This window comes from Scardinius erythrophthalmus, assembly GCF_964197995.2.
Source record: "Scardinius erythrophthalmus genome assembly, chromosome: 1".
Taxonomy (NCBI): Eukaryota; Metazoa; Chordata; class Actinopteri; order Cypriniformes; family Leuciscidae; genus Scardinius; species Scardinius erythrophthalmus.
Window position 1 is genome coordinate 14,291,385 of NC_138221.1, and position 25,533 is coordinate 14,316,917.

Below are 25,533 nucleotides of genomic sequence, written 5' to 3' on the forward strand. Positions count from 1 at the left end.
TTGAATTTTGCGCATACTGCGATTAATCGCGATTAATCGCAGAAAATCATGCGATTAATCGCGATTAAAAAATTTAATCGTTGCCCAGCACTAATATATATATATATATATATATATATATATATATATATATATATATATATATATATATATATATATATATATACATATTCTTTTGTCCTTGCATTCTTTCTTGTGGCTCAGTGACACACTTGAATGAAATCTCATTATGCGGGTCATTATGCGGGTCATTATCATCTTGGGTGTGTACCACATCATTATTCATGATCATTCACGCCCCCATGCATATTGCCTTTCCAAACAAAAAGTGTCTTACAAAATTTAAACCAATGTATTGTTTTATGTGAATGATTAGCCAGGATGATTTTCAGATCATTTTTAAGTAAAAACTCTAGGTGACAACATCCATTAGTCAAAAGTCTTGTGGACACATATTTAGTATAAGTTCAAATAGTAGGGCATGCAGAATTGTGACATCTGTAACTCGAAATCTTCAAATCGCGCAGTATAACATGAATAATCAGGTTTTGTCGAAGCCACAGCAACAAACTATTTTTCGTCAATTGTTTAAACTGATCAAAACCAACTTAAATAAACTAGGGCTGCAACTAATTAATGAAATTAATAATAACAAACACATGTCAGAATAGAAGAGGTACTTTCTCATTATGAAAATTTTACGTAATAATGAGATACTTTCTTATAATTATAACTCAATATCTCATAATAATGTGAAAAATGTGAAGCAGATAGCAAGAAACCACCAAGATGTCCTGTTGCTTATCATGGATGTTAGGAAACTAACTTACACAGGAGAGACTTTAATGCTCAGCACATAAAGATGAGCTACTTACTGTGATCTCAAACTGTGCCGATCCATGTGGAGAGAGGTTCCTTCAGTTATCTTCTTTACTCACTCGACTGAAAACAGTGGTGATCTGGTTTCTCCACTGCATGGATCTTTATGTGAAGCTTCAATTGTCTTTTAAGGCAGAAAATCTTTCCACACTGATCAGACGTGTGCCTCTCATGCGTTTTCAGATTTGCAGACTGACTGAATCTCTTGTCACAACGTGAACACTTGTAAGGTTTTTCTCCAGTGTGTGTTCTCTCATGTGATTTCAGAGTTATTAACTGGCTGAATCTATTGTCACAGTGTGAACACTTGTAAGGTTTTCCTCCAGTGTGAATTCTCTGGTGCAGTTTTAAACTGTTCGCTAAAGTAAAAGTCTTCTCACACTCAAAGCACATGTACTCTTTCACACCAGTGTGAATTTTCTGATGTACTTTTAAATTGCACAGCAGTGAAAAACTCTTTCCACATTCAGAGCATGAATGCGGCTTCTCCTTTGTATGAACTGCCAGGTGTCTCCTCAATTGTGATGCCCTAAGAAATGTTTTTCCACATTGATCACATGTAAACGGCTTCTCTCTGGTGTGGATCCTCATGTGATTCTTTAGCAGTGATGATTGTGTGAAACTCTTCCCGCACTGATCGCATGCGTAAGGCTTTTCTCCAGTGTGGATCATCATGTGAACATTAAGATTTTGTTTTTGTGTGAAGCTCGTCCCACACTGATCGCATGTGAACAGCTTCTCTCCTGTATGAAGTCTCATGTGAATCTCAAGACTTTGTTTGGTCTTGAATCTCTTTTCACACTGATCGCATGTGAACGGCTTCTCTTCAGTATGAACTCTCATATGAACATCAAGACGCCGTTTGGTTGGGAAACTCTTTCCACACTGAGTGCAGGTGAAATATGTCTTTGAGCGACTCAAAGGTGTTTCTCCAGGTTTGACATGATGTTTCTCCTCCACTTCACTCGGTTCTTCACTCTCTTCCTTCACTTCACTCAGTTCTTCTCTCTCCTCCTTCACTTCACTCAGTTCTTCACTATCCTCCTTCACTTCACTCAGTTCTTCATCCTCCTCCTTCACTTCACTCAGTTCTTCACTCTCCTTCTTCACTTCCATCAGGTCTGACATGAAAGAAAAATATTATTATTCATCCAAATAATACAAAGAGATAAAAAGAAGTGAAAGCACATTAAAATAGACAGCTGCTATAACCAAGTTCAAATTTCAAAGATGGTAAACTATGTATAGAGTAGTTAGATCAAAATAAGCCTAAAATATGAGCTCTCATTAAAGTCACAAATGATTTGCTCTTATCATCCGATCATGGTTGTATCTCTCTATTAGTGTTACTCGATCTTAGTGCTGCAGATATACTATTGACCACAACATTCTTTTAAATAGACTTATAAAATTATGTTGGCATTAGTGGAATTGCACTAGCATGGTTTAAATCATACTTATCTGACCGTGATCAGTTTGTAGAAGTAAATGAAGAAATGTCTTATCAATCACAAGTTCAGTATGGCGTACCACAAGGCTCAGTACTAGGACCGTTGCTGTTCACTCTGTACATGCTACTCTTGAGAGATATCATCATAGACAGTATAAGAAATGGACACAGCACCCCATAGATTTCAATGGAGAAAAGTGAAGTTAATTAGAAGCACTCTCTTCCTGATGGCTGAGCGTACTGCACAGCCTCAAACTTAGCTTGACGACGTAGATGTGACGTGAGCAACCTGTCTGACAGTTGTAAGTCTTCTAGTAGCTGTGCCGAGAGAAATCTGAATCATTCCCTTCCGAATCTTTCAGAGACGGAGAGCGTGAGTAGAAGCTGTCCATGAGCTAGGAGCAGGAGCAACTTTATGACTCTCTATGGGCGTCTCCCTTGACTTTATCGGACTTTATGCCTCCACGTCCACCCTGACTGCCTGCGAGCTTCTCCTCTAGTCTATATGGTAATGTTTCTGCTGTACGACAGAGAGTCACATGGTTATGACGCAATCATTAGCCTATTTTTTTTTTAAAAGGCTTCTACGGGGCCATAACGTAAGATACAAGTTAATAGAGCCTTTTATACATTGTCATGTTTCTTTAGAAAAAAACAATGTACAAACAGAGTCTTTAAACGCCTCAGATGTAAAGTTATTCCCTGTCAAAGTGACGCAGAAATGAAAGGGAGTCAATGGAATGAGGAATCAGCAGGTTCCCGGGTGCTGGATTACGATAAGTATGTATGTAGTAGATAAGTAGTATGTTGAGGGTTGATTTGTAGGGAAAGAGCACATATATTCAAACGTGCATACCTTTAGACTTCATTCTTAATATGCATGTGCACGCCATTAGCGATCTCACAGGTTCGCGTTTAACTGGCCTGTTACTGTCATTTCATATTATCACTGTAAATCCACTTTGGAACAATCAACATTGTTAAAAGCGCTATATAAATGAAGATGACTTGACTTGACATGAACGCAACTGCGAATTTTAACCTTGAGCTTTTTCTTTTTTAACAGGCTCTAAGGAAGGAAAAAGCCTTTAACGTGAAACTTTGTGTGTCTGTATATAGTTTTCCTCCCATAGAGCCTATCATAAAGAAAAAGCTTAACGTTAATGCAGTAAGACAGTGATATTATAACTCAGTAGCCTATACACCTTATTGAACATGCAATGCACTATTGCACGTTGAGTGTTTTACAAAGGTTTTCTATGGGTGTTGTTCATAATCTGATTTAATCTGTTTGCCTCTACAAAGTATGCTTTATTATTAAGGTAGGGCTATATTGTGTACTAAATTTGGTTCTTCGGTATCTCTTTGTTAATCCACGTTAAGGGGGGGGGGGTGCTATTTCGTGCATACTGAGTTTTTTACACTGTTAAAGAATTGGACAAAGTTTCAAAAATGAAATTGTACATTTTAAGGAGTATTTCTGTGGCAAAAATTCTCCTTCCGGTTTGTCACAAGTTTCGGAAAGTTTTTTTCGAGTATCGGCCAGTTGGGCCTGCGTGACGTCAGCTGGGGCGGAATTTCCTTATATGGGTCCTAAGGGCACTTCTCCCAGAAAGGCGCATCCGTAGACCAGAAAGAGAAGAGAGCCAAAGCAGTTCGCCCATCAAAGCGCTGTGCTCGGCTAAGGCTTTAGGGAAGTCAGTGTCACCAAAGAAGTGTGTTTTTGGTTGCCAGGGCAAGACAACCCTGCACAGATTCCCAAAGAACCCGGCGTTAAGGGACCAGTGGATGGAGTTTGTTTTTTCAGAGCATCAACGGAGTTGTGCAAGTGATCTTGTTTGCTCCCTGCATTTCGACGATGATTGTTTTATAAACAAAGCCCAGATCGACGGATTTGCAGATTGTCAAATGCTTAAGGATCGAGCAGTCACAATGATAAAGGTTCACGGTCGTGCGTTGGAACCGCAGGCGGTGAGTAAAACTGCTTGTCTGCTTCACTTGTCTGAGTGTTGTTAGCTATCGGCGCATAAGCACAGCTTTAGCTCCGACCACACGGCACGCCTCCAGCCGCTCGTTTTTTTCCGGAAAGACTCGGTACAGTCTATCTTTCTTTTATAAATATAATAAAACTAAAGACTTTCTGGAGATTTGAAGGATGCAATACTACTCTATAGGTACTCAAGATTAACATGAGATTGACTGAAAATGAGTGTTTCACCCCCCCTTTAAGAGTCTTAAAGGGATACTTCACAGATTTTTCATATTAAACTGTCATTCCCTTAACCAAGACGAGTTGATACATACCTCTCTCGTCTCAGTGCGTGCACTCAATCGCTCTGGCGCGCGGGGACACTTTTATAGCACTTAGGCTGAATCCCAATTCTCTGTCTTACCCCTTCCCCTACCCCTACCCCTTCGTCTTACCCCTAGCCCTTGTCCCTCGAAACCGAGTGGTAAGCGCTAGGGGTGAAAACAAACCCCTATGAAATGAGACACCACTTGGTTACGTCATCATACATCGTTACTAATATTTTTTATACTCACTGCATGGTGTTTTGATATCTGTTTCAGTTATCACTGTTTTGAATGTCACTGATGTTCAGAAACACTTTCTTTGTTAACAAAAATCTGTCTTTATTGGCTAATAAAGTAAACATAACAGGCAAAAAAATATGATCGAAAGTGGATCAGCTGCCGGGTTTCCTCTTGCGTCCCTGTGTGAAACAGGACAGTATATGTAAAGCACGTATGATGTCTCCAGGGTGACCATGCAACGTCCTCTTTTTCCCGGCCATGTCATCTGGATTTCGGAATCACCCAAAATGTCCGGGATTCGGCTTTTACTTTCTGCCGTCGCTATTCATTATGTTTATGCACAAGGTGTTTGTCACATGTCTGTCTTGTCTTGTTCTGCACTTGGGTGTTTGTTATGTTGTGCCATGTGCTTGTGTCATTGTTAGCCCCGCCCTACTTGTTATCTGATTATTGTTTGAGTTCTCCCACCTGTTCCCCCTGATTAGTTTCCCTTTATTAGTTCCCTCTTGTTTGCAGTCTGTGTGGATCGTTGTCTCTGTTTTCCCCTGTGTTATGTTTTGAGTATTTGCCTGCCTTGTTTTTCCCCCACGAGGGAGTTTTGGTTTTTGGTCTGTTTTGTTGTTTATTCATTAAAATTCCTTTCTGCACTTGAATCCTCGCCTCACCTTTTGACTTCCCGTGACAGAACGATCCACCTAGAATGAGGATTCAGCAAAGGGATTCCTGCCCTCACCTGGAGCGAATCATGAAACTCAGCGGGTTGGTTTCCCTCCGACAGCAGGGGACCAGGGTGAAGGATTTCGCCCGGAAATTCAGCGCGGCTGCAGAGGGACTCGGGCTTGGGGATATAGTCCTCAAAGATGTATTTAATATTTGTTTGGATGTTCCCTTGCCTCAGTGGGAGATGAAGGGGCTGGAAATTTTAGACTTCCCGGGTTTCGCTAAGTATCTCCACCATCGTGCTCGGTGGGATACATCGGACCCGCCTGCATCCCCGCTGCCCAGCCCAGAGAATGCATCGCCGCTGCCCAGCCCAGAGAATGCATCGCCGCTGCCCAGCCCAGAGAATGCATCGCCGCTGCCCAGCCCAGAGAATGCATCGCCGCTGCCCAGCCCAGAGAATGCATCGCCGCTGCCCAGCCCAGAGAATGCATCGCCGCTGCCCAGCCCAGAGAATGCATCGCCGCTGCCCAGCCCAGAGAATGCATCGCCGCTGCCCAGCCCAGAGAATGCATCGCCGCTGCCCAGCCCAGAGAATGCATCGCCGCTGCCCAGCCCAGAGAATGCATCGCCGCTGCCCAGCCCAGAGAATGCATCGCCGCTGCCCAGCCCAGAGAATGCATCGCCGCTGCCCAGCCCAGAGAATGCATCGCCGCTGCCCAGCCCAGAGAATGCATCGCCGCTGCCCAGCCCAGAGAATGCATCGCCGCTGCCCAGCCCAGAGAATGCATCGCCGCTGCCCAGCCCAGAGAATGCATCGCCGCTGCCCAGCCCAGAGAATGCATCGCCGCTGCCCAGCCCAGAGAATGCATCGCCGCTGCCCAGCCCAGAGAATGCATCGCCGCTGCCCAGCCCAGAGAATGCATCGCCGCTGCCCAGCCCAGAGAATGCATCGCCGCTGCCCAGCCCAGAGAATGCATCGCCGCTGCCCAGCCCAGAGAATGCATCGCCGCTGCCCAGCCCAGAGAATGCATCGCCGCTGCCCAGCCCAGAGAATGCATCGCCGCTGCCCAGCCCAGAGAATGCATCGCCGCTGCCCAGCCCAGAGAATGCATCGCCGCTGCCCAGCCCAGAGAATGCATCGCCGCTGCCCAGCCCAGAGAATGCATCGCCGCTGCCCAGCCCAGAGAATGCATCGCCGCTGCTCAGCCCAGAGAACGCATCGCTGCTGCCCAGCCCAGAGCTCCATCCACCATTAACTCCGTCCAGACCTGAACCTGCACCTCACCATCGAAGACGGCGGAGGAGGAGGAAGACCTCCGGCCTCCCCAATATCCCGGAGGATTCCGTTGCGGAGGAGCCAGAGACGGTTCACGTCACGTCTGCCCAGCCAGAGACGGTTCACGTCACGTCTGCCCAGCCAGAGACTGTTCACGTCACGTCTGTCCAGCCAGAGACTGTTCACGTCACGTCTGCCCAGTCAGAGACTGTTCATGTCAAGTCTGCCGAGCCGGTGTCTTCGGACAGGATGGCCGCCGCCGAGGGTGTTCCCGTCACATCTGCTGAGCCTGTGTCTTCGGACAAGATGGCCACCGCTGAACCTGTTCACGTTACGCCTGTCGAGCCTGTGTCTTCGGACAAGATGGTCGCCGCCGAGAGTGTTCCCGTCACGTCTGCTGAGCCTGTGTCTTCGGACAAGATGGCCACCACTGAACCTGTTCACGTTACGCTTGTAGAGCCTGTGTCTTCGGACAAGAAGGTCACTACCAAGACTGGGTCTTCGGACAAGATGGCCGCCGTCGAGCCTGTGTCTGGGCCGGTGGTGTCTGTTCCTGAGCCTGAGCCCTCAGTGACCGCGACACTGGCCATTATGGCCACAGCCATGTGGTGTGTGTGGGCTACACACACACTTGAGCCGGTGGTGTCTGTTCCTGAGCCGGTGGTGTCTGTTCCTGAGCCGGTGGTGTCTGTTCCTGAGCCGGTGATGTCTGTTCCTGTTCCTGAGCCGGAGCCCGCGTCTGTCCCTGAGCCGGAGCCCGCGTCTGTCCCTGAGGCGGAGCCCGCGTCTGTCCCTGAGGCGGAGCCAGCGTCTGTCCCTGAGCCGGAGCCAGCGTCTGTCCCTGAGCCGGAGCCAGCGTCTGTCCCTGAGCCGGAGCCAGCGTCTGTCCCTGAGCCGGAGCCAGCGTCTGTTCCTGAGCCGGAGCCAGTGTCTGTTCCTGAGCCGGAGCCAGTGTCTGTTCCTGAGCCGGAGCCAGTGTCTGTTCCTGAGCCGGAGCCAGTGTCTGTTCCTGAGCCGGAGCCAGTGTCTGTTCCTGAGCCGGAGCCAGTGTCTGTTCCTGAGCCGGAGCCAGTGTCTGTTCCTGAGCCGGAGCCAGTGTCTGTTCCTGAGCCGGAGCCAGTGTCTGTTCCTGAGCCGGAGCCAGTGTCTGTTCCTGAGCCGGAGCCAGTGTCTGTTCCTGAGCCGGAGCCAGTGTCTGTTCCTGAGCCGGAGCCAGTGTCTGTTCCTGAGCCGGAGCCAGTGTCTGTTCCTGAGCCGGAGCCAGTGTCTGTTCCTGAGCCGGAGCCAGTGTCTGTTCCTGAGCCGGAGCCAGTGTCTGTTCCTGAGCCGGAGCCAGTGTCTGTTCCTGAACAGGAGTCAGTGTCTGTTCCAGTGTCTGTTCCAGTGTCTGTTCCAGTGTCTGTTCCAGTGTCTGTTCCAGTGTCTGTTCCAGTGTCTGTTCCAGTGCCTGTGTCTGTTCCTGTGCCTGTTCTGGTGCCTGTTCTTGTGTCTATGTCCGTTCCTGGGCCGGTGGTGTCTGAGTCGGAGCCGGTGGGACTAGTTCCAGTGCCTGAGCCAGTGATGCCAATTCCAGTGCCTGAGCCGGTGGTGCCAGTTCCAGGGCCTGAGCCGGTGGTGCCAGTCCCAGTGCCTGAGCCGGTGGGGTTTGTTCCAGTTCCTGCGCCGTGGTCGCCCGAGGGGTCTTCTCCGCCCTGGCCGCCCGAGGGGTCTTCTCCGCCCTGGCCGCCCGAGGGGTCTTCACCGCCCTGGCCGCCCGAGGGGTCTTCACCGCCGTGGCCGCCCGAGGGGTCTTCACCACCGTGGCCGCCCGAGGGGTCTTCTCCGCCCTGGCCGCCCGAGGGGTCTTCTCCGCCCTGGCCGCCCGAAGGAGAGTCTCCGATCTGGCCGTCCGAGGGAAAGTCTCCGCCCTGGCCGCCCGAGGGAAAGTCTCCGCCCTGGCCGCCCGAGGGAAAGTCTCCGCACTGGCCACCCGAGGGAGAGTCTCCGCCCTGGCCGCCCGATGGACAATCTGCTCCACCCTGGCCGCCTGATGGACTGTTTGTCTCTTCCGTCCCGCCCTGTTCTGTCCCTCCCGTCCCGCCCTGGTCTGTTCCTCCCGTCCCGCCCTGGTTGGTTCCTCCAGTCCCGCCCTGTTCTGTCCCTCCCGTCCCGCCCTGGCCTGTCCCTCCGTCCCGCCCTGGTCTGTCCCCCCCGTTCTAGTGGAGTGTCTGGAAGCCACTCCTTATGGAGGGGGTTATGTCACATGTCTGTCTTGTCTTGTTCTGCACTTGGGTGTTTGTTATGTTGTGCCATGTGCTTGTGTCATTGTTAGCCCCGCCCTACTTGTTATCTGATTATTGTTTGAGTTCTCCCACCTGTTCCCCCTGATTAGTTTCCCTTTATTAGTTCCCTCTTGTTTGCAGTCTGTGTGGATCGTTGTCTCTGTTTTCCCCTGTGTTATGTTTTGAGTATTTGCCTGCCTTGTTTTTCCCCCACGAGGGAGTTTTGGTTTTTGGTCTGTTTTGTTGTTTATTCATTAAAATTCCTTTCTGCACTTGAATCCTCGCCTCACCTTTTGACTTCCCGTGACAGTGTTGTTTCAATCGGACTGAATTCATTCAAATCGGTGAATCTGAATGTAGTGTTTAACGTACATGAACGCTAAACAAGTGATCGGTTTATGTGCGTTTTTAGCATTGCTTAAATTCCTGTGTTTTCGTATCAGTCGGGATCCGTTTGAAGCTGAATGCATGACCTGCAAAGCTGGCACATACGTGTCAGTGTCAAAAAATGTACACATAATGAATGACGAATGTAGAAAGCAAAAGCCGAATCCCGGACATTTTGGGCGATCTCAAAATCCTGGCCAGACATGTCCAGGGAAAAGAAAATTCACTGCTTATAGTTTTAGTTAAAACTGTAGACATGCATGGAGTCCATTCAAGGCTAGTCTGAGTAATGCGGGACTGATATTAATAAAAATTATGTTTATTCAGCCAGCGCACATACCTGTATTTACATCCTGTTTTCGGTCGAAGTCCACAGTAGTCGATTGTCGAGTTCACGCGCGTGATCATAGGTACTAAACCTATGCGCGTGAACTCGACAATCGATTACTGTGGACTTCGACCGAAAACAGGATGTAAATACAGGTATGTGCGCTGCCTGAATAAACATCATTTTTTATATATTTCTTTCACATCTACTGCAGTCAGATTCACCCGCGTTCACTCAGAAGGAATCACTCACATGATCAAGGATGTTAAGAGGCTAAAAGCAGGTTTAAAACTTGCCCCATTGAAGTCAACAGGGTGCAAATTTTAAAAAGAAGATAAGTGTAGGCAACACCAATTTTTGTCGTTGTTCTCTGTACTGACAGCACTCCAAATGTACAAAAAAATTAGCTCAATGTTAAAATTGACCGGAGTTCTCCTTTAATATGTAGGCTATTGGTGAACTCATCTCAATCATACCTGATTAATGAATGTAATAAAGTTTGATCTAGGTTACCTAATCTGCCTTTTGTTTTTATAGGTAGTGCTCAAGCACCAGGTTTTTCTGGCCTCTGTCTAGTTACGGGCCATTTGCAAGTTAGTTTTTAATTGATTTCTTTTTCTAATTTCATATTGTGAAATACTGGCGTCTGCCACCAGACAGACGGATGCTGAGGAAAAAGCATTATAAATGTATTTTTATTTGTCGTTTTGGTCTAACATTTATAAAAAATAAAATAAAAAAATAAAATAAAAAAAACATGAAAAGTGCTTCTCTCCATTTTTTGGAGACAACTGTCTCCATTTGTTTATTACGCAACAAAGATTGCTAAAGTCAACAGATATAACTAACAGACCTAGCAATAAATAATGATGCTGCCATCTTTCTAAAGTCATTTTGTCCCTCTTGTAATTTGTCTCCCAGACAGCAACATAGTGTCGGCTCAGATCTGGCCCACATCTGGTAGCACTAGGTTGCTGTCTGGGTCTGAATCTCAGGTGAAAATGGTCTTTTAGACCAGTGGTTCACAATTCCAGTCCTCATGACCCACTGCTCTGCACATTTTGTATGTCTCTCTTATCTGACACACTCAGTTCTTTTCATGGAGTCTCACCTAATGAGCTGATGATCTGGTTCAGGTGTGTCAAATAAGGGAGACATACAAAATGTGCAGAGCAGTGGGTCACGAGGACTGGAATTGGGAACCACTGTTTTAGACCCACCTATAAAACATTTTCATCTCCTTACCGTAGCCTGATTCACAGCGGTAAGCTTTTAATGGGTTCTAATTTGAGTGGTACTGGTGGGTTTCCACAGGAAATACGAGCTTGCCGCGGTTCATCTCTACATCATTACGTCACGTCTGTATACATAAAGAAGGAGTCCCGCTAGTAGGCTATTTTGCGTGTGAAGTTGCTGCAGGTGGCAGATCATTTATAGCCTTAAATACATAGTCACATTATGTATCATAGTCACATAGTGTTGATAACATTAACAATTTGAGAACAAAGTATAACAATAATAATTTGCACGGTTTGACGTGATCTGAGCTAATTTTAAGATCGTAAGATTTAATCACCAGTTGATCAGAACAAAAGTGGCTGACATGTTACTTGTTCAGGTGTGACATTTTCCTTCTTATTTTGGAAATACTTCCTGGAGGTCGTATCTGTAATTCTGAAGTACAGTGAATATCCACACTGGTGCACTGACTGACAGCCCACACTTACACCTCAAGACATTATTCATCCGTGCTGAGGAGCCGTGCTGATGCACAACACTCGTAAAGATAATTCCTCAAATAACGGCAATAGCAGATTTCAAACAGAGATGGCGAAAAAGAGCATAACTTTGCAAAATTTACAGACTGCGGTTTATGAAGCGACTATAATATTTTGTGCGCAAAAACTAAACAAAACAAAAATAACAACTTCATTCATCAATTTCTTCTGTCATTCTCCTACCCAGACATCAGTTGATCACAACAAAAGTGGCTGACATGTTACTGCTGTTTAAGTTGTTCTACGTCAGAACGCAGACTCAGCATGCGTTGTGCTGATCACATGACCAGCGTCGGCCAATGCGCATGGTCCTGACGCAGAACTGGCCAATAACGAGGCAGCGTTCTGACGTAGATCCCGGAAACACTGCACTGTGTACAACAACGCATGTTGGAGAAGCGTGTGCAGAGCAGAGGAGCAGTAAATTAAGATATAAACAAACCCAAGAATTTATGATTTCTGTGCTTTTCACATTCACAATGTAATGCGCTTGGATTCAATTGTTCAATTTTATTAAATGCTGCATAAACTAGTTTCAGAGCTCTGTACAGGTCATTATACAAAAACATCTGCGTGTTTTACGTCCGGGGAACGTTTTTACGTTAGGGGAACGTTCTGTGTTTGCTGGGAAGTCCCAGAAGCAAACGTAATATTTGGCTTTCAGAACTGAAAATTATAGAATTATTCCTGAAGCAAGAAGAATCAGCAGACAATAAAATTGGACAATAACAACAAGCTGTTGATAAAATTATAATGAGTTTAATCCATCATTACTTGAAGTGCAAAAATTCATAAAACTAACGAGACAGATCTCTGAAAAACACTGAACGAGTTAAAATTATTGTCAGATTCATGTCTCTGTTAAAAGTGTTACGGCCTCTTCTTCAGCTCCTGAACATGAAAGTGTTTTTTCTGGTGTAATTTTTCTGGTGCTCTTCTTCTGAATGAGAAAGCAGAAGAGATTTCAGAACGAAGGCCCGAGTGAAACTCTTCCCGCATTGATCACATGTGTAAAGTTTCTCTCTGCTGCGGATCCTCATGTGAATCTTCAGACTTGATTTACATTTACACACATTTTTCCTTTCTCGTTCGCGTCCATGTGTCTAAAAGAAACATTAAATCATGTGAGATTTCAAATGAGAGACAAATGTGAAATGATAAGTGAAGCTCAAAGTCAAGATCACTGATGAGTTCAACAGTCATTTTAATCTCATCAAATCTGGTGGACAACTGCTGTGCACGATTATGATCCATTTTAATGTCATGAAGATGATTCGTGTTATAAAATACTAGTTTGGTCATGAAACAATGTAAATCTGGTGAGCATCAGCATGTTCTTCATCATGAAGAATTAATGAGGAATCAAGAATAAACACCAACCTCTTTGTTCTTCAGTACCGTGATCATGTAATTTAAGATTCTCAGGTTTTGTCAAAGCCACAACAACACAACAAACATTTTTTTTTTTTTATACCTAGTAATGCAACAACCAATTGATGAAATTGCTGCAGGAAAAGTGCTTCATATTCAGCGCTTCAAATAAACTCTTAAGCATACAGTTTAACACGTTGTACAGATGCATGTGTTGCAGGGATGGAAATTAGCACCCGCCACCAGCCAAATTCGGGTAAACTCGCTTCACCTACCGGCCACCGTGGCGGGTAAATAAAAATAGCATACTGTTTCACACAGACGGCGGACACTTTTAGAGGAGGCACACTTTAAAAAAAAAATGTGGCGTTACATCGCAGGCGTTAGGAGCTGGTTAAGAGGTCTGCAGAGAAAACATCTTTGCATTAACTTAACTTTGAAATCACTCGCGCCTGACGCGCTATTCGCGAACGCTATTCGGGAACGCGACGGTGGAGCGTTTTTAAGATTTCCACTCTGAAGGGTGGTTTCACTTTTTTGCGTTTTTAAGCCCCCAAAACGCCGTCGCCGTCTAAATGAAAGGCACATCTGATAAAATATTTTTTACTCTCTCTTTTCACCCGCGAGCGTTCTCGTGTAAACAGGGCCTAATAGTTTCATTGTTGGGACTAAAAACGTAAAACTGGAAGCCATAAAATACCACGAATCATCCAAATGCCACATCCAGGTAAAAAAGAGAAATATATATATATATATATATATATATATATATATATATATATATATATATATATATATATTAGAGAGAAAGAGTGTATAGGAGAGAAATAGAAAATGTCAGTATTTCATTGAGACTTGAGATTAAATAAACTGCTTAAAGGGATACTCCACTTTAAAATGAAAATTCTGTCATCATATATTCACCCTCATGTTGTTTCAAACCTGTATGAATTTCTTTCTTCTGCTGAACATTTAGAAGAATGTCAGTAACCAGACAGTTTCTAGTCTCATTGACTTCCATGGTATATTTTTTTCCTACTATTGAAGTCAATGAGACCAGAAACTGTCTGGTTACTGACATTCTTCTAAATATCTTCCTTTCTGTTCAGCAGAAGAAAGAAATTCATACAGGTTTAAAACAACATGAGGGTGAGTATATGATGACAGAATTTTCATTTTTAAGTGGTATTAATTTTCACATGCAGTTACACATTGTCGGTTAAAAATAAGAAAGTGGCTGGTAAAAACATTGAGTGGCTGGTAGATTTTGAAATCCACCAGCCACAGTGGCCGGTGGACAAAAAAGTTAATTTCCATCCCTGATGTGTTGTTTTCCCTTTGTGTAACTTATTAACCTTTATTTAACCAGGTAAATCACTGAAGAACAAGCTCTTATTTTCACCAACAGCTTGACAGGAGAGTTAAAATCTCCTGAAAGACATTCAAACATACATTACAATACACACATTCATTCATTTAAAGGGACACTTCACCCATTTGCATTAAGCTTTGTATTGTTAGAAAAACAGTCATATATTATAATGGATGTGGATTTTTCCTTTATTTTTCCCTGAGATGGGAGAAATACGAATTTAAGTGTTTCACTTCCTGCTTATAATGACGTAAAAATCGTAATTTTGCGTCATTATAAGCAGGAAATCACATTTTATTGAATAGTGTATGAGACTACAAACACTAGCTCCTCATTATTCCAGGGGGTGGGACCCACTCACCCTACAGGCCTATTACAGATCAGTGGGTGGGACAAAACTTATAAACGCTTATGGAGTCAGATGGGAATTTACGAGAATGGCTGAAGGAACTACACATGATATGGAAGAAGAGGATTTTGAAAGTCTGTTGCTCGAAACAGATGTTCGTGGCTATCTGTACGAGCCGCAATATAGTGAAGAGCAGCTGAGGCTGATGGAGGAACAGGAGGCGGCGGCTGCAGCCGAGGCAGGAGAACTGCCTGTTGCAACCGAGGAGCCTGAGCTTAGAGTCCTGCATGGGACGGGTGATCCGCAAATTTTGCTCAAACGGGTGAAAAATATCCAACTGTGTCAGATACGGGTGCGGGTCTGGTCGGACACGGGAGAAACACGGGTCTAAACACGGGTTTAAAACAATCACATGCAGGCGTAAAAATATATGCATAATTTTAGGAACACATCTACAAATATATGCCTGTATTTTAAGTTGATAAAATAATTTAAAATCCACATCAGTTTATTTGTGGCGACGCGCCACGCCCTCCCAGGATCTATAACGTTACCAAGGCTACTTTCACTTTTAAAAATTCATCATAACCGCGCGCGAGCGATCTGCTTGCAGTCGTCGAGATGGATGCTGAGGAGTTGAAGAAAAGAATAGCTAGTGGAGATTGTAAAGTTGTCGACAATACGTCATCAAAAATCAAGTCCAGTGTGTGGGAGAAATTTGGATTTATCTGAAGAAAATATTGTGAAAGGCTTTGCTGCAAACATTTTCGTGTTGGATAGCCGCAAATGTGGAACTTCATCCCTGAGGAAGCACGCAGAAACTGTGGTAACAAAGCAGTTCTATCGAACGGTATTTTTCATATTTAACACTTAAGTATGTGTGGTGTGCAGGGCGTGTTTGAACCCAAAATTCTCAGATGTAGGCTAGACGAAATTGCGTGGCATATAGTGTTGTAGCCACGTCTGTTCAATTGGTAAAATGTTATAAGGCTACTCAGTTTTGTGGTAATGTTTGCCATGTTCTTCATGTATCGGTCTTTTGACAGCTTCGGCTGAAGTTGTCCTTGTGTTAATTGTCATGGAATAACTTCTGTATGACCGGGCAATAAACATTTTTGTAATTGTGTCTAATGTGATTGGCTAAACTGATTTTATTTCGGGTGCGGGTCGCGGGACTGAACATCCCGGTACCATGCAATAGTTCACCATTTCAAAATAAATAGTAACAAGGAATAATTAAATAATGAGTTCGCCAAACAACATTTTTTTATGTGAAATGAATTTCAAACTCAAGCGGTAGCTAGCCTAGTGCTTTCTCTGATAGGCAGATTTCTCATAGGCGGTGTTCTGGATTAATGGGAGTGGCTTGTGGAGCTGTGCAAATGTGTTGCATTGTGGGACAAATGCGCCCTAAAGTTACTTTCTGTCATAACTCGGTCAAAAAGGCAACAAATTCGAAAATTTGAATACATTTTGACTACATATATGACCCACTTTCAATAAAGATCAATGTTCCCACGGGTGAAATGCTCCATTAAAACATTTAAAAGCTGTGATTAAAAACATTCCCTAGTAGTTTTATTAAATGCAGAGATTGAAGTAAATGATTGTAATTTCAATGACTTTTGTAGCACATTCTTATATTTAATGGTTATATCCTTATCAGTAAATGTTAGAAAGTCATGTGTGTATTTCCATTTTCCTTAAATGCTTGTCCCGAGAGCGAGTGAGTCTCTGTTCAACTTTACAGAATGAGCTCCAGGACCTCAAGTTGATAAAGAGCAATAATTCTGACTAAAATATACATTTGATTATTCTACATTAATCTACATTGTTCATAGAAGATTAACATGAAGGATTTAAAACCTACATTTAACGTCTATGAAAACAGAAACTGTAACTAATGTCTCATATAAACAGAGATGAGTTTCTAAAACATAATCAATAATTCTAATAACATGCCAGATGAGATGGACTTGGTAATTGCGATGATGTATTTGTTGTTTTGTTTACTTTTCTGAAAATACATACATATATTCCAGCGAATATTCCAGCATATTCCATTCTCTTTACTCTTCAGTATAACACATAAATATTTTACAAATGTAGTTTTAAATCTTCTGTCTACTGGTTATAGTGCTGATTTAAAAATGTTAAATAAAAACGTTGGTTTGCCAAGTATAAGTTTTCCTACACTTTGAAACGTTTAGTTTTACAAATGGAGACAATCTTTGAAGCATGAACAAATCATGGTTTTGATCATCACACTAAAAATAACATTAAAACTGGATAATATTTGGAGAATTGAAGTGCTGGAAAAAGTGTGGAGGACTTGAAAGTCCTTGATTAGTGCTTGAATTTTACTCTCAAAAGGATGTACGAACCCTGAAATGAATAATGTAAAAACATTTGTCTATTTCTGCCACAATACCATGGTTACAGTTAGCATTACTATATTAAATCCATAGGGAATATTGGTGATTTGTGGACTTAAAAGCCATATAACTTAAAACTTCATGAACTTGTTTGTTCAAGGCACAATGTTTCTCCTGGTTTCCAAGTCAGTGCCCATGATTTACTCACTCTCAACTCATCCTAGGTGTGTATGACATTCTTCTTTTAGATGAATACAATCTGAGTTATATTAAAAAATGTCCTGGCTCTTCAAGGCTTTATAATGGATTATAATGAATTTCCAATTACTTGCAGTCTAGAGCCCTGTATAATGCTTTATTTCTGCTTTACATGAGCGCCACCTACTGTCAGAGAGCGAATTTGTGTTTTTTGCATTGATCTAAACTAATAGACAAATGAGATTCCTGTTGGTTGAACACGAGTTAATCGATACCAATCAATCAACAAAGTGTCCTGTGCTCACCGCACACACCGGCTATAGGTGGAGAGGAGAGATTTGGCTATAGAGTGATGTGTGTCCAACTTACACAGAAGAGACTTTGTTGCTCAGCACATGAAAATAAACTACTTTCTGTGATCTCAGACTGAGGTGATGTGGTTTCTCCACTGTATGGATCTTCATGTGTCGCTTCAGGTGAGTTTTAAAAGAGAAACTCTTTCCACACTGATCACACGTGTGCAGCTTCTCTCTGCTGTGGATCATCTCATGTGTTTTCAGAGATGATGATCGACTGAATCTCTTGTCACAGTGTGAACACTTGTGCGGCTTCTCTCCAGTGTGAATCCTCTCATGTGATTTCAGATTTGCTAACTGACTGAATCTCTTGTCACAGTGTGAACACTTGTAAGGTTTTTCTCCAGTGTGGATCCTGTCATGTGATTTCAGAGATGATGAGTGACTGAATCTCTTGTCACAGTGTGAACACTTGTAAGGTTTTTCTCCAGTGTGAATTCTCTGGTGCAGTTTTAAATGTTCAGCTGTAGTAAAAGTCTTCTCACACTCAAAGCACATGTACTCTCTCACACCAGTGTGTATTATCTGATGTTTATGTAAACTATCCAGCAGTGAAAAACTCTTTCCACACACAGAACATGAATGCGGCTTCTCCTTCATATGAACTGTCAGGTGTGACTTCAGCTCTGATGACCTAAGAAATGTTTTCCCACATTGATCACACTTAAACGGCTTCTCTCCTGTATGAACTCTCATGTGAACATCAAGATTATGTTTGCTTGAGAAACTCTTCCCACATTGATCACAGGGGAACGGCTTCTCTCCAGTGTGGATCTTCATGTGTCGCTTCAGGTGACTTTTAAAATAGAAACTTGTTCCACACTGATCACACTTGTAAGGCTTTTCTCCAGTGTGGATCCTCTCATGTGTTTTCAGATTTTCTGGCTGACTAAATCTCTTGTCACAGTGTGAACACTTGTAAGGTTTTTCTCCAGTGTGAATAATCTGGTGCCGTTTTAAATTGTCCGCTGTAATAAAAGTCTTCTCACACTCAAAGCACATGTACTCTCTCACACCAGTGTGAGTTTTCTGATGTGTATGTAAATTACAGCGCTGTGAAAAACTCTTTCCACACACAGAACATGAATGCGGCTTCTCCTTCGTATGAACTGTCAGGTGTGTCTTCAGCTCTGACGACCTAAGAAATGTTTTGCCGCATTGATCACATGTGAACAGCTTCTCTCCGGTGTGGATCATCATGTGACTGACAAGACTTCGTTTACAGTAGAATCTCTTTTCACAGTGATCACATGTGTATGGTTTCTCTCCGGTGTGAACTCTCATGTGAATCTCAAGACTATGTTTGCGTGTGAAACTGTTTCCACACTGAGAGCAGGTGAAAGATTTCTTGGCTCTTCTTTTCTTTAAAAATGTCTTTTTAGTCTTTGAGCGACTCAAAGGTTTTCCTCCAGGTTTGACATGATGTTCCTCCTCCACTTCACTCAGTTCTTCTCTCTCCTCCTTCACTTCACTCAGTTCTTCACTCTCCTCCTTCACTTCACTCAGTTCTTCACTCTCCTCCTTCACTTCCATCAGGTCTGACATGAAAGAAAAATTTATTAATTAAAATTTTCAGTACATCAAAATAATTCAAAGAGAGAAATATAAAGTGAAAGGACATGAAAGTGAGCCCTGATGTAATAGTAGAAAGTAGACAATTGCTATAAAATATTATGATTATTTGATGCCTTTTATAAATTTATTATTTGTCATTGAAAACTTTCCATGAATGAGGTAAATTTATCTTCCAATTATTATTTTTAAAACATTGACACAAATCCCTAGTTACCGTATGTAGAAATTTCACATGCTCGAAGTGCAGTGTCAACGTTACTGTAAGAAGAATCATGATATTTGACAAATACAACTTTATCAGTAACTTCCTAAAAAATGATTTTGTAAACTATGTTGAAAATGACTATTGAACCAGATAAAAAATAAATGTAAAATAAAACTAGAATAAGTATTTAGCTTGATCTGATGTTGACAATCAATATAAAAATGTCTCAAACCTCCCTTTACTGACCATTTGTTGATGAAAACCCAGAACATTCTGTACCGTTTCATAATTGAACTGTTTATCTAAAAGTGATGAAGTGCTTGAATGTGTCTAACATGAATGTTCTTCAGCATCATGAATGAATGAAGAATAAACACCAACCTCTTTGTTCTTCAGGATCTTCAGTGTGTTTCATTCTGCAGGGTTCTGGATCACTCATGTTCTCACTGTCCTCTTTAATAAACTCAGTCTTTGCAGATTTCAGCTCTTCCTGATGCTCGTCTTCACTTGTAGCTGATGGGAATTTAAAGCATTTATTGGGGAATTACAGTGGGAGGAGCTTCACTGACCATGTGACTGATGTGGGAGGAGCTTAATTGATGATGTAATTGGTATGGGAGGAGCTGATCTGCCCAAAATCTAAAATATATCAGTTACCGAGTTTGTTTTTATACTAAATGGCACTTCTATGCAACAAATAAATGGCACTTTTAAAATATTATGATCATTTGCAGAATGCCTTTTTATAAATTGATTATATGTCCTTGAAACTTTCCATGAATGAGGTAAATTTATCTTCCAATTATTATTTTTTAAAACATTATAGACACAAATCCCATGTTTCTTTAGCAAAAACTACTAAATATATTTGATCAATGACACAATTATCTAACAAGATATTAAAATTTAAATATACAATACTGCCATATTTTGACACCAACTTTGAGATCGATATTTATTTTACTAAAAACATTTTATTAATGGCCGTTCACACTAGACTTTTCCTTGCACTGACTTCCATTCATGGGTGTTTCTGCAACTACGGGCACTTTTAAGTCCCAGGAGTGAAATTTTAGATTTATGTTAAAATTTGTCATTTGATGTTTCATAAATATAAACATAGTGTCAATACACACCTTGACATAAAAAATGATGAATAAATAATATGATTTAATGTAAAATTATGAAGCATTTATAGGTCCAAACACCATTTTTGCTCATGTCCCACACCCGTGGTTTCAATGTTGAGATACTTAAAATTAGCTCATTCTTTTACAATATGACATTATTTCAAATGGAATTGTTTAATATACAGATTCATTTACAGCATCTTAAAATTCTTTGTATTATTTACTGATCATTTTTATGATTTTTTTAACTAAATGTGCCTGTCCCACACTTTTGAGTCCTTACCGCAACAATGAAAAAAAGCTTTTATGAAATTTAATCGAACACAAACAAGTCTAGTTTCTATGGAAACAGAAATTATCACATGAGCACATTGCTGACAGACTGGACCGCCACACTACCTCACTCACAAGATACCAAAAAAATAAGGTAAACATCATATTTTCTGCTCTAGTATTTATTGTGCGTCCTTACCATTCAGCTTAATAATTGTGTATTTATAACTACATTTTAAAAATAAATGTATATTACTGTTGAATTCACATATATTAAGATGTTAAGAGTCAAAACTAATGTGGTAGGCCTTGCTAGCTGCCAATTAGCTAAAATATTAGCAAAAATGTCATTTCCGCAACATGCCTTTACCGCAGCAAATTTGGGTGTTGCGGTAAAGACTTTTTGTTGCGGTAGAGACAAATTCAAGGTTTACTGTATATTAAATTAGAAATATTTAGTATATTATTAGTACTTAAGTATATATTAGTATTTATATTGGTATATATATATATAAACATGCCATTTTTTACATTAAAAATTAAATTTTGTCCTTACCGACACAAGATGTCATTACCGCAGCACTGCTCTATTTTCATTTTTTTTTCACATTTTCATTTGCAAAAAAAATATTTTTACACTTAAGTTGAGATGATTAACACATTGAAATGGCAACATCTGTCATAAAAAGTTAATTATGTTATCTTTTGTGTGTATGGAAACAGTTGACATCTAAGGTTACTGTAAATTTTTTACATGGCATAGAAAAAAACATGAAATTCCCTATTTTGTATACTATTTTTTATATCAGTATTTACAAAACTGCATCAAATTTGAAACAGCTATTTAAATATATTACATTTTTTATAGAAATTACTAAAGAAAAATGTATAAAATGAACGTTATTGTAACATTGCGGTAAGGACACTTTTTAAGAAGATGTTCCAGATTAAAATCTTAACAAATACATTCTATTTTGTGTAAATCTTTATATTACAGACTGTGATGGTTAAAATTGAAATTCATAGAGGTTTATTTTTTTAAATTAGGATAGTCAAAAGTGCCCGTAGTTGCAGAAATGATAATGTCACAAAATGTAAATACAATTATTTACAAACATAACTGCATAACTGAATAATAAAGAATATAATAAAATATTAAAACAAAACATATTAAATAAAGTGTAAAAATACATTGCGTATGAACAAAATACTTATGGGATGATTGTGCACATCATTGACACATTTTGAGCCTTATTGAAAATTCCTACATATTATTCACATTCATACGCATGTGAAAGTGTGACACCAGAAACACAAGCTCAAGTGAATAACCCTGTGAGAAATAACAATTCATTCATTATTTGTATTACTAATCCTAACATTATTCTGCTTCTTCATTAAAATACAGGTATCTAGAAATAAAGAAAAGAATATAAATAATCTAAATTCTTCCAAATATAAATAATGGTAAGAAAAACAGTTAATAAAAAACACAGAAATAAATGTACATATAGTAACCAACCAACAATTACCCTCAGTCTGCTGACACCAATGAAATGAGCTTTAAGTGTCAATTTACAGGAGATCTGAAGACATCAGCATAATAAATGAGGTGAAAACAGGAACTATTGTCATGAAATAAAGAGTGTTTTCAGCAGATCTGTTAATATTGATGAGCCTCAGACTATCAACACTCATTCAACAAGCCGTTCAGGATCATCAGCAGATCATCTCACTTTATTCTGAGTGTTTGCTGTTAGAAACACATTATTTGGGTCAGGATAGATGATAAGAAGACTATTAAACTGCTCCATTGAAAGACAATACTGCAAGTTCTCACATTATGACATATGGATAAAACATCAATAACACAAAAACAATCACTAGTAATCACACTCATCTTCCTTAACTACTCTACAGATAAATAATTACAGCAGCATAATGTCCAAATTAATCTAAATATAGCTAGTTTGATCTTATGATAACTATATTAATCACTATAAAGTAGTTAGATCATTAAAAATAATAACGCACAGAATTTATATATATTTATAAGCACAGAAATTGAAAATGATCATAAAACTTCCCAAATAGTTATGGGAACTAAGGGAATAGGAATATGACTTCTGGCTTGACGAAACAATCACCCAAACGAACACAAAATCGCTCAGGTCTGAATGAACTCCACATATTCTCCTCATGCTCGCTGCTGCTGCACTAAATGTTTATTTCAGAAGGAAGACACCAGAAAAGACGCACAAGTATCGCTGTGATCGATGAAAACAATACAGAAATGAGTCTGTCGCTTAATCAAACTGTATAAAGTGTGTGTGTGATGGTTGTGTAAATATGAGAAATACCTTGAACTGCTCTCTCCTCACCTCAGAAGACTCGACGCTGAAACTCAATGACGGAAGAGACGGCGCGAGCGGTGAGGTCATCAGGATAGTGAACATAGACATAATATAGAGATAGACGCCCTATCGACCGCTACTTTTTTACTTTTACATTTTGACTATCAATCTGATTGAAAAAACCTAATGTTGTGTCTTCAAAAACAAAACGGGGACAGAGGTCGTTATTTTCTGTATTTGGCCAGGGACAGGCTATATTGTTATGAAAGATTCTATTTCAAATAAATGTTCTTTTGAACCTTTAATTCATCAAATAATCCTGACATATAAAATGTATCACAGTTTCCACAAAAATATGAACATTGATAATAATCAGAAATGTTTCTTGAGCAGCAAATCATTAGTGACCCTGGATCACAAAACCAGTCACAAGTCGCACAGGGTATATTTGTGGCAATAGCCAACAATACATTGTATGGGTCAAAATTATCGATTTTTCTTTTATGCCAAAAATCATTAAGATATGAAATATAGATCATGTTTCATATTTTGTAAATGTCCTACCGTAAATATAGGAAACATTTATTTTTGTGAGTGAAAATAGCAATATCGAAAACATAAATGGACAACTTTAAAGGCAATTTTCTCAATGTTTCGATTTTTTTGCACTCTCAGATTCCAGATTTTCAGTTGTATCTGCCAAATATTGTTCTATCTTAACAGATCATATATCAATGTAAATCTTATTTATTCTTCTTTCATATGATGTATAAATCTCAATTTCAAAAAAAAAAAATTGCCCCATGTGACTGGTTTTGTGGTCCAGGGTTACATATTATAATGATTTCTGAAGGATCATGTGACACTGAAGACTGGATTAACGATGCTGAAAATTCAGCTTTGATCACAGGAATAAATTACAGTTTACTATATATTCACATAGAAAACAGCTATTTTAAACTGTAATAATATTTAACTCTTCTCCTATCAAGGTACTCTGCTCTTGCTGCAGGGTCAGATTTTTTTTTTTCGCTTGGCAGTGGCATCTGGTAAAATAGATTAAACTAGTTTTAAATAAATAAATAAATAGGCAATAATAAATACACTACTAATAAATGCATAATTACTAAACTGAAATTACATGCTCTATTTTTTGTTGTCATTGCTGCATTTTTCTAGCCTAGAAATCTAGACGCACCCTAGCGGCAGCAAAATGTATTTCGCAGCCAGGTGGGTCTAGCAACTCTCAATAGACCTTCTAGCTGCAAAAACCTAAATTGGGTCAGGCCAATCACATCGTGTATAGAGTAGGCGGGGGCGGGCTTAACATATGACGACAGAGTTGCGACGGCTGCCACTTGAAAACAAAGAATGACGGCTGCTGATGGAGAACAACGGTCTTTCGAATCGGCTTTGGCCGCGACTCTGGAGGACTTGGAGTTAAGTTTTTCTTTGAGAAAAGAGCAAAGAACGGCACTTAAGTCATTCTTAAAAAAAGGAAGATGTGTTCGTCGTTTTGCCGGCCAGATATGGCAAAAGTTGAATCTATCAACTAAGCTCCGCTCTTGGGAAAACGCTCTGGTTGGTTGAAGCGCTGTCCTATTGCGTGCAGAGGGAATCTGAAAGACAGCCGTTTATCCCGCCCCTCGGATTAAACCGCGTCTATGGTGAGTTTCCAGACCTAACATCTTGATGTAGGTCTGGCTTGCCAGGCTAGCATTTTTCTCATATTGCACGAGAATACTTTTTGGGCGCAAAAAAACACAAAAATAACAACTTTATTCCACTATTAATTTCCTTCTCTCTGGGCCTCGAGTGAGTTCACGTAGTGTTTTAGCGCAGTGCGTCTGTGTTGCATGTCACCACGTAGGCTCACAATTGGCCGACGCTGGTCATGTGTGTGATGCGTGTGACGTACAACACAGAAGCGCTACGCTTTTACACTACGTGAACTCACTCGAGGCCCAGAGAGAAGGGAAATGAATATTGGAATAAAGTCATTATTTTTGTTTTTTCTTGCACACAAAAAGTATTCTCGTCGCTTGATAAACTTAAGATTGAGCCACTGTGGTCACTTGGACTATATAAACGATCTCTTTAACCCTCTGAGGTCGACAAACGCGCCGGCGCGTTTTGCTGGATTTTCTTCACATAGTAGTACAATAAACTTAAATTTCTCCGTCATTTATGGTCATACAGAAAAAAGAAATATGAAAAAAGAATCTGTGATATTTCTACTTTTGTATGTGTCCACTTACAATCAAATCAAAACATTGTGCTTTTGTAAAATAAAGAAAAAAAACAGGGTGTGCTTTCTGCCCCCCGTCGCGGTGAACTTCTTTTTTTCTTGAGCACGTCTATAAACTGAAACAAAACTCAGCGAATACTTGTCACAGATTTATGAGCAATATATCTTTA

At 40.8% G+C, this 25,533-nt stretch overlaps 1 protein-coding gene across 2 annotated transcripts in view; it reads right to left on the reverse strand.

Annotated features, from left to right (window-relative positions):
- The window catches only part of LOC308690717 (uncharacterized protein), a 56,451-nt gene that overhangs the window by 9,998 nt on the left and 20,920 nt on the right, over nt 1–25,533 (reverse strand). The window contains exons 2-4 of one of the 2 annotated variants that reach the window (XM_081365375.1): nt 19,740–19,871; nt 17,592–19,116; nt 12,299–12,660 (exon numbers count right to left, since the gene is read on the reverse strand). In XM_081365375.1, the coding sequence (XP_081221501.1) occupies nt 12,606–12,660; nt 17,592–19,116; nt 19,740–19,797 (1,638 nt within the window). In that variant the 5' untranslated portion in view covers nt 19,798–19,871 and the 3' untranslated portion in view covers nt 12,299–12,605. Of the gene's footprint in view, nt 1–875; nt 2,001–12,298; nt 12,661–17,591; nt 19,117–19,739; nt 19,872–25,533 lie in introns of those variants that run through there. The other variant, XR_014030179.1, reaches the window with a different exon arrangement.